Here is a 15,042-nt window from a genome sequence, read left to right as displayed (position 1 = left end):
CTGGGATTCGAACCCGGGTCGGCCGCGTGCAAGGCAAACGCCCTACCCACTGTGCTATCACTCCAGCCCCAGCGCGCAACTCTTCAGAAAGACTCCAGGGCACCGGCCACGGGGGTGGGACGCGGTGTCTGGGCCCCGTGGGGGCTCCTGACCTGCCTCAGTCTCCCGCCTCGGCGGGCAGGCCAGGGCCAGTGGTGCACACGCTGGTCTTTGCCATCAGTGACTCCTGACCTCGCTGCTCGTCGTTCAAAACACATTTTATTAGTGGCACATGGGGTGGGCACGTGAAAGCAGTTTCTTTCCACAGAGGAGGCATGCGCCGGTGGGTTAAGAGAAACAGAAGAGACCGCCACGGCGCGAAGACCATTTGCGGGATGAAGAGCAATGAACAGGGAACACTCTCCACCAAGGAGATGGCTTTCTGGACCATCCCCCGCTCCCCCACCCCCCAGTTTGGCTGGAGGTGGGTGGTGATGGGAGGGGGGGGGACCCCATAGCACTGGACAGTCTCAGAATGCATGAAGTCTCATGGCTCACCTCGACGATCTCGCCCTGTTGGAGGGGAGAGGGGCCCCCGGCGGGTCCCCGGGAGGACCCGGACGGTCTGCGGTAGGTGCTGGCCCGCAGGGGGACACTGGTGAGTGGACACCTCTGGGAACCCAAGGAAACCCTCAGACTCACCGTCCCTCGGTGTGACCCCCCCACCTCCAGCTCAGGGGCGTCCAGAGGGACCTCGGAAAGGCCCTGGACACGTGTGGCTCTGAAGGGTCTTAGAAAAGTCGGCTGAGCGGGGGTCTCTAGCTGCCGGGGGACAGACCACGGCGGTTCCGTGGCTCCTGCCTCACGCCCACATCCCTTCTCTAACTCCTCCTTCCCACCTGCCCTCCGCCCAGGGAACATCTGCGACTCAGCGGGTATCCTGAAACCCTGCCTATGACCTCCTATGACCTCCTATGACCTCCTATGACCTCCGCCCCCCTGCCCCCCCCACCTGCCGCCCTTCTGCAGGCCGGCAGCTTCCTTCTCTCGCTGCCCGCAGCCCTGCAGGGACGCCGGCCACGGGGCGCGGTCCCCCCTCTCCTCCTCTCCTCTCTGCGGAGTCTGCCCCTCTACCAGGGCCTCTGACACGGAGTGATCACGGCAACAAAACGACGGCCAGACTGCGTCAGTGTTCCATGTCTAGATCTAATTGGTTACGCTAGGTGTCCACACCGGGGAGCCGGCCGCCGCCCACACCCCCGCGCCCCCCGCCCTGGCACCCCCTCCCCGCTCCACGCGGGGACCTGGCCTCACGCGGCCTTGAGGTCAGTGACTCTGGTGTCCCCCAGGTCGATGCCGCAGTGCAGCTTGCCGTTCTTGGCCGCTGCCCAGGGCATGGAGGTGGACGTCCACTTGGCCACCCAGTCTCCTTTCTTGTTCACCACGATGACACCGCCCAAGCCGCTGACCCTCGACTTCATATACTCCAACGCCGTCTTTGCGGCCTCTTCCAGGGTCTTCCCTGAGGGCCAGGGTCGGGGGGGGGTGCAGAAATGACACGGGTGACCAGAGCAGACACCAGAGGGAGAAGAGTCACGTGCGACACGGACCACCTGCCGCACCTGAGATGCATCGCCCCCCCCCCGCCCCCCCCCCCCCCCCCCCCCCCCCCCCGGCTCGGCCTGGCTCTACGGCGCCCCCTGGTGGCCGAGGCACAGAAGGCAGCTGTGCTGGAATCCAGCCAGGAAGGAGCACCAGAGGGAGGAGCATGATCTTTGAGTCCCGCAGGAAGGGGTCCTGCTTACTTCTCCAGCTCTCTCTCTCACCTGTCTCTACCCCGCCCCCCAACCCCGACCCCCCCCCCCGTGTCCATGCACTCTGTACCTTGTTCCACGTAAAAAAGGGTGAGCCGGGCCAGGTTCACCCTCAGGATGCTCTCCCCGTGCCCCGTTGTGGAAATGGCTCCAATGTCATTGTCGGCGTAACCTCCAGATCCTGCTCAAGAGACGGGCAAGGAAGCCAAAGCACAGCGGGGGAGGGCGTTGGCCTTGCCCGTGGCCGACCCAGGTTCCATCCCCGGCATCCCATACCGTCTCCCCCTGAGCACCATATGGCTCTTGAGTGCAGAGGCAGGAGGGACCCCTGGGCATCACCGGGCGTGACTCCCAAACCAACCAACCAACCAACCAACCCTCCAAATAATCACCGCCAACCCGACCGGGACTCTCTGACGCTGCCACCAACACCAAAGAGGAAGGGAGGCAGGGGCCCTGGGTACCTACCGATGCACGGTGTGTCCCCGACGCGGCCAACCATCTTATTAATGGTGCCCCCCGTGGAGGTTGCGTAAGCCACATTCCCTTTGCTGTCCAAGGCCACAGCGCCCACGGTTCCCAGGTGTCTGCCAAGAACGAACAGAGAGAAAGCCACGGGCTCCTGGAGGCGACACTCGCTTAGTGCCACCAAGACGCCCACGGAAATGCCACGGGCCAGCGGGACACGCTTTTCTACCGATGACCCCTTTATTACTTGTTTAATTTTAATTTTTCATTTTAATGAATCGTCGTGAGATACATTTACAGACTTTATAGACGTTCATGATTGCGTTTCAGTCAAACAATGTTTGAGTGCCCATCCCTCCTTCAGTGCCCATTCCCCACCCCCAGTGTTCCCAGGATCCCTCCCCACCCCCACCCCTTCCCACCTCCTGCCTCTGTGGCAGGCACAACCCCCTCCCTTACTCTCTCTGTCCTTTTTGGTGTTATGGTTTGCAATACAGGTAACCGAGCTGCCGTCCTGTTTGGTCCAGAGTCTACTTTCAACAACGCATCTACTATCCCGAGCGAACCCTCCAACCCCCATTTCTGTAGTGCTCCCCTCTCCACCCCAGCGCCTGAGATCAGCTATCAAGCCGCGGGGCAGTCCTCCTGACCCTTATTTTAACTGTTAGCCTTAGGTGTTAGCCGATGACCTCTTTGCTGTCCCCCTTTTTGCTTCTTAGTCTACACACGGCAGCTCGCTACATGTCCCTTTGCTGCAACGTTCTGAGCGTGTCCCGTCCTAGCTCCAACATGTCCAGCCGTGTAAGTTAGTCGTCAATTCTCTGCCCCTCCAGATTCCCATCTCTAAAATGGGAAGGCATCTCAGCAGAGCGCATCTCACGTGCCGGAGTGCAAACGTTGGGGGGGGGTGGGGGCGCTCTGAAAGCGGTCACCAAGCGGGCCACGCCCCTTCTAACCCGGGGAAGGCTGCCTTGGGTCACGTGGACATACCAACTTTCAGGTTTTACCGGACAGTCACGAGAGTGAAGTTGACGGCGGGGACCAGGGGGGTGGAGGGCTGTGCTGATTGCTAGGGAAGACCACGAGGCAAGACCACGCTTGCCAAGTTCACGAACTCTTAACGGGGGCCGCTGGGTTTACAGGGGTCAAATGAGGGTGGGTGAGGAGCAGAGCAGGCAGCTGCCACGTCGTATGATGTGGTTAAACCTCCTGGCCCCCGAGCCCAGGCCTGATTGATTGCTAGCTGTCCTGGCCTAATTAACAGCGTCCGTTCACTCTTAAAGAAAGTTCCAGTCTGAACCCTAAACCATGGGGTCATCCTGTTTCCAGGCAATTATAAGAGTGCATGACGAGGAAAGACACCAGTGGGCTGGAGTCAAGAGGGACGGGATGGAAGGAATCATTCACAGAGCCAGAGAGATTGTACAGTGGGGAGGGTGCTTGCCTCGCACGCCGATGGCCTGGGTTCGAGCCCCGGCATCCCATATGGCCCCCCCTGAGCACTGCCAGGAGTGATTCTTGAGTGCAGAGCCAGGAGTAATCCCTGAGCATCGCCGGGTGTGGCCCCCCAAATAAAACAAACAATCCCCCTCAAAAGTAATCAATCATGTCATCACAGGGCCCCCCTCCCCCCAATGACTGTAAGCGGAAAAGACATGACACTAAGCCTATCTCTGGCCAGCCTGTGCAGTAAATGAAATTTTCTGCACTGCTGGAAATGTAAATTGGCTCACCCCCTGGCCCCTTAGGAAAACCAGTCATTATATGCCCACATTTCTGGAGACCGGGTCAGCAAACTAAACGAAACCAAGCTCGACAGCGCCCACTAGGGGTCCTATTTGGAATAACAGCCAACGGAATCAGCGGTTGCCACCAAAGGCAGGGGGCAGAGTTGTGAAATGGTACGAGAAGGAACTACTGCCTGTGTGACAAGCGAATGAAACCCAGAAAGGAGAGGTGCCTCCTGCCCCTCCGAACTGTGCATGCTACATGGCTGCAGTTACTGATTTCCAGGGGTGCTGGGCCACTGCTCCAGGAGCCACCGCTGGCTCTGTGCTCAGGGGACCCCGATGGGGTGCCGGGGATTCGAACCAGGGGCATGGTGGCTGCAGCTTCATGCAAGGCAAGTGCCTTCCCTGCGGTGTCTCTGCCCCCTCCAGGGCTGCATTTAAACCAAGTTCAAACGCAGGCAACAAGAGTTCTGTCGCTTTGGTGTTACAAGTCCGTGAAATGGTTCGGGGGTGGGGGTGGGGGACAGGGAACAGAAGGGGCAAGAGAGACTCTGGCTTCTAGCTCCGGAGCTGGTGACATGGGCACGTCCTTTCTGCACACCTGTCAGAGTCACACAGAGGTCTCATGCTTGTGCTGGCGCGTTCACTGTAAGTATAAAAGTATAATCACTATGCTTTTTTTTTTTTTTTTGCTTTTTGGGTCACACCCATCGATGCTAAGGGGTTACTCCTGGCTCTGCGCTCAGGAATCACTCCTGGCGATGCTGGGGGGACCCTATGGGATGCGGGGGATTGAACCCAGGTCAGCCCCGTGCAAGGCAAACGCCCTCCCCTCTGTGCTATCGCTGCAGCCCCAACATTCACTATACTTCTACATGGAGCTTAGTATGTTAGAAGGAGCCAGCATTCAGGGCCTAGAGAGAGAGAGAGATGGGGCATTCTAGTTAGAAGAAAATGGGAACCCTATCTTGCACCGTTCACAAAAAAACATTTCCCTTTCCATGGGCTGAAGACTTAAAATAAAATTCAGGAAAATCTAGGTGGTGGTAAGTGCCGGGGTGCCGGTACTTTCTATGCTCCTCGTCTCACGGGCTCGTCAAGAGGAGAGGTGATGCACTGACTTAGGGAAAAGGCCCGGAAACTATGTCAAAAGTACCATGAGCGCGGGAGTGACAGCACAGCAGGTTAAGACTCTTGTCTTGCAGGCGGCCAACCCAGGTTTGATCCGTGGCACCCCCACATAATGCCCCGAACCCTGCAGGAGTGATTTCCTGAGAGCAGAGCCAGAAGTGAGTGAGCCCTGAGCACCATCTGGTGTGACCCCCAAACTAACAAAAAAAAACCCCTAAAGAAACAAAAGGACCATAAGTAAAGTAAAACCAAAATTAGAACACACACACACACACACACACACACACACACACACAGTGCAGATTTGGAGTACTTAAAAAGGAAGACATTAGCATGATGAGACCGCTAGGGAGATTAAAAACAACTGGAGGGAAAAAAAATAGGAAAATTTATGGAGAGACTGATCCACAGACACAAAATGGTCAAACTTGTTTACAGGGAGCAGTAAACACAATGGTACTATCCTTCTTCCCGGCAGATGAGGCAAGGGGTTTGCCCAGTCATGGCTGGCGGTGGGCACAGGCAGCCGACAACCTACTCATTAATCCAACTACAAGCATGTTCTCTCAGCTTACTGTGACGAGTGTCTCAAAATGGACCATAATGCTGAAGGTTCTTAGGACTGAAGAAAAACGCATTCCCGATGGAGACAGTGTTATTGCTCCTGCATCCCCCATGGGCTGTCGGATGACTGAGAGACCCACAGAGCATACCCAACTCCTAAATTTTGGGCCATGCCCAGTGGTGCTCAGAGGGAACTCCTAATTCTGTGGAGTGACCCTTAGCAGTTCAGGGACCAGTACGTAGGGGACTGAACTAGGGTCAGCTGCGGGGAGGGCAAGAGCTTTCACCTCTCTCCTATCTCTCTGGCCTCCCCCCCCATAAATTATTATAGCTTTACTTCACACATAATTCATGTTCCATGCCTTCATTTCAAATAGCACTGATCATGCTTTTACAATCAACATGTGACATGCATTCTTGACACAAGATGCCAAAAAGGTCAACTTTTTGTTTGTTTGTTTGTTTGTACTGTTTTTGGGCCATACCGGCAATGCTCAGGGCTTACACCTTACTCAGGGCTCTGCACTCAGGAATCATTCCTGGCGTTGCTCAGGGGACCATATGGGATGCTGGTGATTGAACTCGGGTCGGTCATGTGCAAGGCAAACGCCATACACATTATACATACACACTGTATCTCTCTGGTAACCTTAAGGACAACCATTCTTGAATCAGTATGGCTCTGAGCAAGTTTTAAGTTAATTTTAATTTGGAGATACTTCATTCGGATGAGGCAAGAATATTCAGAATTATCACTGTGTTAAGAAACACATTTGGAAAAGAATGGTGATTTTTTTTCCACCATCACACTCAAATGCTGTTATATACAGGGTTACATATGATAAACCATTAGAACAGAAGATATTACTAAGCATTTTAATCCAATCACATCAATTACAATAATTTATTATAGTTTATTTTCACCATTACCTAAGTAGTATTTACATCTGTGCAGAATATCCAGGTTCTTTCAGGTTTCCAATCTGGCATAAAAAAAAACACACTTGAAAAAAGTAAAAAAAAAAAAAAACACTTGAAAAAAGCAATATGTTGTTCAGTTTTGTTCAAATCTTTTCAAATGATTCTTTTTTTTTTTTTTGCTTTTTTTGGTCACACCCAGCGATGCACAGGGGTTACTCCTGGCTCATGCACTCAGGAATTACTCCTGGGGGTGCTCAGGGGACCATATGGGATGCTGGGAATCGAACCCGGGTCAGCCGAGTGCAAGGCAAACGCCCTACCCGCTGTGCTATCACTCCAGCCCCTCAAATGCTTCTTTAATGATTTATAACAGAAAATCCCCTGTGGAAGCGGATTTGAAGAGTGGCTGTACATGGTTGTTCTTTAAGTTAGGCCAAGGTTTTTGTATTTCTTTTTTTTTTTTTTTGTTTTTTGGGTCACACCCAGCGATGCTCAGGGGTTACTCCTGGCTTTGCACTCAGGAATTGCTCCTGGCAGTGCTTGGGGGACCATATGGGATGCCGGGGATCGAACCCAGGTCGGCCGCGTGCAAAGCAAACGCCCTACCCGCTGTGCTATCGCTCTGGCCCTGTATTTCTTTTTTAAGATCTTTCGGCCACACTTAGCTGTGCTCAGGGCTCACTCCTAGCTCTGTGCCAGGGTTCCCTCCTGGGGGTGCTCAAGGGACAATAGATGGTGTTGGGGACTGAACCTGGGCCACAGGGAGCGATGTAAGTGCCTTATCCACTGGACTGTCTGGCCCCAGCTTCGATGCCATATTTCTTGCATATTTCACCTTTTTTTATTTTTGGTTCTGCTTCTCTACACTTAACATATTAGCAATCCTTTGCAAAGTCAAAGGGCCCAAGTAAGTTTCAACAACTCTCTCACGCTGATCACTAGCAATGAATTCATATAAAATTACTGGAGGGAGTAGCGCCGATTCAAAGTTAATTCCATGAGTTGTTCTTTCCAGGATCTTGGCAGAGCTTTCCTAGCTGAATTCAACTTCCTTACTTTAAAAGCTTTCCTACTATGAATCCGAGATCTGTCGCTAGGTCAGCCGTGCATGTCATCAGGCGGGTCCATCTGTGGGCAAATCTTGTCTCCTGCCAGTTCCCAGGGCACTGCACTGGTGGCCGAGTCTTAAGGGTTCTTGCCTGGGAACAGATTCTACCAACAAGCTGTGAATGGACACAGAAACATTGGGGTTCTTCCTTTTGGGTCACACCTAGTGATGCTTAGGGCTCACTTCCGGCTCTGCCTTCAGGAAATATTCCTGGTTATGCTCGGGGGACCCTATGGGATGCTGGGGATTGAACCTGAGCTGGTTGCTTGCAAGGCAAGTGCCCTCCCCGCTGTGCTATTGCTCTGGCCCCAACATCAGGTTTCCAGGCCAAGCTGCTTACCCACCTTCTCTTTACTAACCGTGTTACGTTAGCTTCACTATCATAAGCCTGGCCTTCAGGAGCCTTTCTCATTAAAGCCTAAGAATGAGCAGTTTTTCCAATTTTTTCCCCAAACTCAAAACATATTACTCAAAAAAAAAAAAAAAGCAGCTCTAAAGCCAATGAAGTGTTCATTGATTCCGACTTTTCCCTCATAGGATCGCTACAGTGACAAGTGTGATGTCAGTTGATCAATATGTCTCCTGACCATGGAACATTCTGGTTGAACTGAATGGAAAGAGGCTCCATTCTTACAAGAATGTTACTTCGAGGCTTCATCTTGCTGTTGCTTTCTGGTTTCGCAGTGGACGGTGTAGCCAGTCTCTTCCCAGAGCCAGAAACTACCCGAGTGCGTGTGTGATTCTTGTTTGTACGACTCTTCTTCACTAGCAATGAGCTCGTTCTTTAACGAATAGCATGAAGTTGCAGGGGACTCAACTGAACTGTTGATAATGATGAAAGTAGCACAGTAGCACTGTAGCACTATTGTCCTGTTGTTCATCAATTTGCTCGAGTGGGACCAGTAACGTCTCCATTGTGAGACTTGATGTTACTGTTTTTGGCATATTGAATACGCCACAGGTAGCTTGCCAGGCTCTTTTGTGTGGGCAGGGTACTCTCGGTAGCTTGCCGGGCTCTCCGAGAGGGATGGAGGAATCGAACCCAGGTCGGCTGCATGCAAGGCAAATGCCCTACTTGCGGTGCTATCATTCCAGCCCCATGATGAAAGTAATATTACTCATTTTCCCTCCTTTTCTTTTCTTTTCTTTTCTTTTCTTTTCTTTTCTTTTCTTTTCTTTTCTTTTCTTTTCTTTTCTTTTTTCTTTTCTTTTTCTTTTTATTTTGCTTTTTGGGTCACACCTGGCGTTGCACCAGGGGTTCCTCCTGGCTCTGCACTCAGGAATTACTCCTGGCAGTGCTCGGGACCATATGGGATGCTGGGAATTGAACCCGCGTCAGCCGCATGCAAGGCAAACGCCCTACCCGCTGTGCTATCTCTCCAGCCCCTTCCCTCTTTTACTTGAGGGAGGGCTGGGCCATGCCCGATGGTGCTCAGAGGCAAGTCCTGGCTCTGCTCAGAAGTGACCCCTGGCAGTGCTTGGGGGATCATAGTTGGTACCAGGAGTGGTCAGGGGACCTTAGTTGTACACGAGAGATTGAAGTGGGGTTGGCAGGATGCAGGGCACATGCTTTCACCCCTGCACTATTCCCCTGGCCCCTAATTTTCACAAGTTAAATCTTCACTGAAAAGAATGTGTCTTGTCCTATTTGTGAGCTCTACGTGGATTGTTCTGGAAGAGGACTGCTTATGTTTGTTTTGCCTTTAAAAATGCAAGCAGATTGCTTCTTTGAAGATTTCTGATTTCCTTCTTTCCTGCCAGTTTTTTCTTTTGTGAGTGGCACTTTACTATTTTTGTTTCTGTGAAATTCTTGACTTCCACTCCTTTTCAATAATCTAGAGAGTAAAAAAAAATTAATAATGTTTTAAAGTGTACAACATAAGAACATGCTATTCTTTTTATTTTTTCTTTTTGGTTCACACCCAGCAATGCTCAGGGGTTACTCCTGGCTCTGCACTCAGGAATTACTCCTGGCAGTGCTGGGGGAACCATATGGGATGCCGGGGATCGAACCCGAGTTGGCCGTGTGCAAGGCAAACGCCCTACTCGCTGTGCTATTGCTCCGGCCCTAGCACCTAGCATTTATATCTTTTAATATCTTTTTATTTTTTTGCTTTTTTTGGTCACACCTGGCAATGCACAGGGGTTACTCCTGGCTCTGCACTCAGGAATTACTCCTGGCGGTGCTCAAGGGACCATATGGGATGCTGGGAATTGAACCCGGGTCGGCTGCGTGCAAGGCAAACGCCCTCCCTGCTGTGCTATTGCTCCAGCCCCAATATATCTTTTAATATATTAATAAAAATAAAACCATTCACAATTCTTCCAGCTAGTATCCATTCATTTGTCAACTTAAAAAAGTGTTGGTTTGAGAGAGAGAGACAGTGAGAGACAGAGAGACAGAGACATAGACAGAGACGGGACACAGAGATAAAGTGTCTGCCATAGAGGCAGGCTGCTGGGGTGTGGGTGGCGGGAGGGACACCCACATGGTCCAATCTCCTGGGCACCAGTACATGTGGCCACTAAGCACGGGAACTGGTTGTTGGCACGTGACGTGTGGTAAGTGGAGGGGCATTTCCGTATCAAGGAAGAACAAAGATATCTCATTCCTTCTTCCCTCCCCCCTTCCCCCCCACGTTTTGTTTTTTGGGACACATCTGGCAGAGCTCAGGGTTTACTCCTAGTTCTGTATCCAGGGATCGCTCCTTACAGGGCTTGTGGGGCAACACGGGATGCTGGGGATCAATCTGGCACTGGCCACGTGCAAAGCAAGTGCCTTTCCCCCGCTGTACGGCTGCTCTGTCTGGCCCCAATTGCTCATTTCTTATTTTGGATGCACGTTGAAATGACATTTGGCTGTACTGGGCTTACTAGAGTGTGCATTTTACCTTCTTCTTAGAGAGGGGCTGTCTCAGTGAGAGGAATCGGCCTTCACACGTGAGTCTCCTGGATTTTTGCCCTCATTCTGGAGCCACAGATTCAAACCCACAGACAGGAGAGAAAAATGGACATTTGCAGCGACTGGGAAACCACATTGATGGAAGAATTCGACAAGCTCTTACCGAAGGCCTTTTGCTGTTCAATCTTTCCCGCGTTCCGTAGCAGTGTCTCCGCGTCTCGTGTCGGCGGTGGCCCAAGCCCCAAGCCTTTGGGCTTAGGTGGCCTTTGCGTCCAAGACACACAAAGCGAGAGCAGTGGAGAAGCACTTCCCTGAGGGCTGAGTGGCCGCCAGGAGGGTGGTGAGGGCCACAGGACCCGCCGTGCCACGCCGCGTGACAAGAGGTGTCCACGTGTCTGTAAGAAACTGGCTGTTTCACGCTGTCCCTGAGCCGTTTCAAAGTGTCCCCGGCCCCATTCTTGTGACACTAGCTTACAGACCACACAGCACGCTCGGCAAGGTTTTCAGTGGCTACCAACCCGTGGCCAGTATCACAAAAACAGATTCTTAAGTTTGTGGACACATCGGCACCGTCAGCCCTCATTACATCTGCCTGGCCTGTCTATCAGTCTTTTGAATTTTTGTTTTTGGGCCACATCTGGCAGTGCTCAGAGGTCACTCCTGGTGGGGCTCGCGGTGACCATGTGGGATGCTGGGGATGGAACCCTGCTTGGTCGGATGCAAGGCAAGTGCCCTCCCTGCTGTATTATCACTCCAGCCCTCCCAGAGTCTTGAGAGGAGATATCCAGGGTGCGTCTGTTTGAAAAAGCCCCCTGAGTGAGGTCTAGTGTGTATCCGGAGAAACAGTACCAATCCCATCCCATTTTCTTCTAAACTCCTAGACCACGTTCAAATTGTAGTTTTCAAATTTTGCTTTCGCTCAGGGACTTTTATTTGGGGGTTCAAAGTCTTTAACAAGAGAACTTTAACTCAGAACCCAGACTAATTCAGACTGTAAGAGGTTGGAGTGATAGCATAGCGGGTAGTGTGTTAGTCTTGCACGCTGCTGACCTTGATTCGATTCCTCCGCCCCTCTTGGAGAGCCCGGCAAGATACTGAGAGTATCCCACCTGCCCGCATGGCAGAGCCTGGCAAGCTACTTGTGGCGTATTTGATATGCCAAAAACAGTAACAACAAGTCTCACAATGGAGACGTTACTGGTGCCCGCTCGAGCAAATCGATGAGCAACTGGATAACAGTGATACAGTGATACAGTAAGAGGGGTAATTGACTGTTTGATTCAACAGTGCTTAAGTAGACTCACCAGGAACACCAGATCTCAGACCCAGTTTAGATTAACGTCACAAACCGCTTGAGAAGCATCTGGATCATATGTTTACACAAAGCATTCTATTAAATCACGCTGGAGAAGGAACTCCGTGAGCTTCAGGCGTGAGCTACACTTATTCTTGGAAGCAAAAATGGAGGGTACCTTTAAGAATCATACAGAGCATTATTTTTGTAATTTTATTTTTTTTTGAGGGGAGCACACCTGGCAGTACTCAAGGCTCTGTTTTCTCTGATTTAAATAGCGTGGATCATTTCGCACAGAAATGAACCGACCAAGAAATAGCTAGCTCATTTGAGGAAATGGACACAACCCGAATCTTCTGGAAAGGTGGGCCGCGGGTGACTTACTTCTCGCAGTCCGTTTTATGTTGACCCTTTTTCTCTTTTTCCAGGTGCCTTAAGTTTCTCTCCGTCACCAGGTCCTCTCTGGGAACCAGTGGGATCCCCATGGAGGCGGCAAATCTTGCTGCGCCATGGTCAGTCAGGAAGCAATGAGATGTCTGCGGCCGGGGGAAAGAGGAGGCAAGCTTAGGTTTTCTTGATTCATTTATCTATTTTTGAGCTGAAGCACCGTGACATATCGTTATAAAGCTGCTCATCATTGGGTTTAAGCCACACAGTGTTCCAACAAGGGTCCCTTCACCAGTGTACATTTCCCACCACCAACATCCCCAGTTCCCGCCCCCCCCATGCCTGCTTGTATGACAGATTCTCTCTCTCTCTCTCTCTCTCCCGGCCTCCCCCTCTCTTCCCACCCCTCTCTCTCTCTCTCTTTTTGAACATTGTAGTTTGCAATACAGCAATACAGGCACTGAAAGGTTATCATGTATACCCCTTTGCCTCCTTTTAGCACTCAGTTCTTGTCCAGAGTGATCATTATCATTTCCACCTATTATTGTCATAGTGGTCCCTTCTCTGGCCTAATTGCCCTTTGCCCCCCACGTACTGTTGCAAGCTTCCAACCATGGACCAGTTCTCCCTGCCCCTGATTTTTCTGTCCCTGCTTATTAGTTTCATACTGTATCACGGTATCACTGTCATCCTGTTGCTCATTGATTTGCTCAAGCCGGCACCAGTAACGTCTCCATTGTGAGACTTGTTGTAACTTGTTGTTAGTGTTTTCAGCATCTCGAATATGCTATGGTTAGCTTGCCAGGCTCTGCCGTGCAGGAGGGATACTCTCGGTAGCTTGCTGGGCTCTCTGAGAGGGACTGAGGAATCGAACCCGGATCGGCCGCGTGCAAGGGAAACGCCCTACCTGCTGTGCTATCGCTCCATCCCACAAATGAGTGCTGTCATTCTATGTTTTTAAAAAAATATTTTTTTGCCACACCCAGTGCCACACCTAGGGCTCACTCCTAGCTCTGTGCTTAGGGATCACCCTTGGTGGCATTCAGGAAACCTTAGGATGTGCCAGGAATCAAACCTGGATTGGCTGCGTGCAAGGCAGCACCCTATTCACAGAATGTTCTATATCTCCAGCCGCAAACATGATTTTTTTTTAAATTTTAAACCAAAAACCTTTTTTTTCCCCTGTTTTTTTTTTCTTTATTTATTTTTAATTAGTGAATCACCCTGAGGGTACAGTTACAGATTTACTCATTTTTGTGCTCATGTTTCCCTCATACAAAGTTTGAGAACCCATCCCTTCACCAGTGCCCATTCTCCACCACCAGTAAACCCAGCATCCCTCCCACCCTCCCCAGTCCCGTCTCCCCCCCACCCCACCCTGCCACTGTGGCAGGGTATTCCCTTTTGTTTTCTCTCTCTAATTAGGTGTTGTGGTTTGCAATAAAGGTGTTGAGTGGCCACTGTGTTCAGTCTCTAGTCTACATTCAGCCCGCATCACCCTTCCCCTGCATGGCCTCTGAGAGCATTATACTTGGTGATCCCTGTTGTTGTTTTTGGCCATCCTCTGCAGTGCTCAGGTATTACTCCTGGCTCTGTGCTCAGGTTCATTCCTGACAGTGCTCAGGGGACCATTTATGGTACAAATCTGGGTTGGTCATATGCAAAGCAAGTAATCTTACCTGCTATTCTATCTCTCTGGCCCTAAAAAAGTGAAACTGTTTTGTTTTTGCTTTGGGGCCATACCCAGCGATGCTCAGGGATTACCCCTATCTCTGTGCTCAGGAATCACTCCTGGTTGGGACTTAGGGGACCATATACATGCCAGGGATTGAACCTAGGTCGGGTGCGTGCTCAGGGCTACTCCTGAGATGCTGGGGATGGATACTGGAGTTGGTCACATGCAAGGTCAATGTCTTAACTCCTGTACTATCTCTCAGTCCCTCGCAAGTCATATTAGACCATCAGGAGAGTAAAAAAATCCCAATTTGAGAAAAATAACACTTCTATTCTGTTGCATGATTCCTGGCAGTCAGACCCCCCCCATTTTTTTCTTTTTTTTTGTCACCAGGGTAGGGCGGTGACAATTCTCCAGGACAGGTGTGCTTCTGTGACTCTTACCTTCTCCATCACCAGCCGGGCCAGTTTGATGGGGTTTGCGATGCAGCGGACGGCGGACACGGCTCCCGCCGACAGGTCTTTCCCGTCCATGATGCTCGCATCCATTTCAACCTCACCAATTGTGTTCAACACAGAGCCACAACCTGCAGCCCGAAGCAAAGGTTAGGAGCAAGCATTTAGAAATGACCGCTTTTCTCATCTGCTAGTCTATGATAAGAATACATATATATTTTTGGGGGAGTGGGGGGTGTTTCACACCTGGCTGTGCTCAGGGCTTACTCCTGGCTCTGTGCTCAGGGATTATTCTTGGCAGGCTTAGGGGGGGGGGACCAAATGCAGTACACAGCCAGGTATAAGGCAAGTACTCTATCAACTATAGTATCTCTCCAGCCCCTTTGAAAGAATAAGAATACAAATTGGTTGGGTACCCCATACCTATTATATATGTAATTATATATATATATCTACATATATATATAAATTTTTTTTGAGGGAGGAGGGTTGTGGGGACGAAAATTTGGGGCCACATCCAGCAGTGCCCAGGGTCTATCTTTGGCTCTGTACTCAGCAGTGAGCAGTGACTCCCTGATGGTGCTCTGGGGATCATGTGGTTCTGGGAACCAAAC

At 51.1% G+C, this 15,042-nt stretch overlaps 1 protein-coding gene across 1 annotated transcript in view; it reads right to left on the bottom strand.

Annotated features, from left to right (window-relative positions):
- Nucleotides 1-239: 239 nt before the first annotated feature.
- ASRGL1 (asparaginase and isoaspartyl peptidase 1) overlaps nucleotides 240-15,042 on the bottom strand; it is a 28,924-nt gene continuing 14,121 nt past the window's right edge. The window contains exons 3-7 of the mRNA XM_055143818.1: nucleotides 14,417-14,559; nucleotides 12,296-12,447; nucleotides 2,262-2,380; nucleotides 1,864-1,974; nucleotides 240-1,501 (exon numbers count right to left, since the gene is read on the bottom strand). Coding sequence (XP_054999793.1) covers nucleotides 1,290-1,501; nucleotides 1,864-1,974; nucleotides 2,262-2,380; nucleotides 12,296-12,447; nucleotides 14,417-14,559 — 737 coding nt within the window. The 3' untranslated portion in view covers nucleotides 240-1,289. The remainder of the gene's footprint in view (nucleotides 1,502-1,863; nucleotides 1,975-2,261; nucleotides 2,381-12,295; nucleotides 12,448-14,416; nucleotides 14,560-15,042) is intronic.

Source organism: Sorex araneus, chromosome 6, assembly GCF_027595985.1.
Source record: "Sorex araneus isolate mSorAra2 chromosome 6, mSorAra2.pri, whole genome shotgun sequence".
Lineage (NCBI taxonomy): Eukaryota > Metazoa > Chordata > Mammalia > Eulipotyphla > Soricidae > Sorex > Sorex araneus.
The sequence above is the reverse complement of the archived record's forward strand: the minus strand, read 5'-3'. Positions and strand labels throughout refer to the sequence as shown.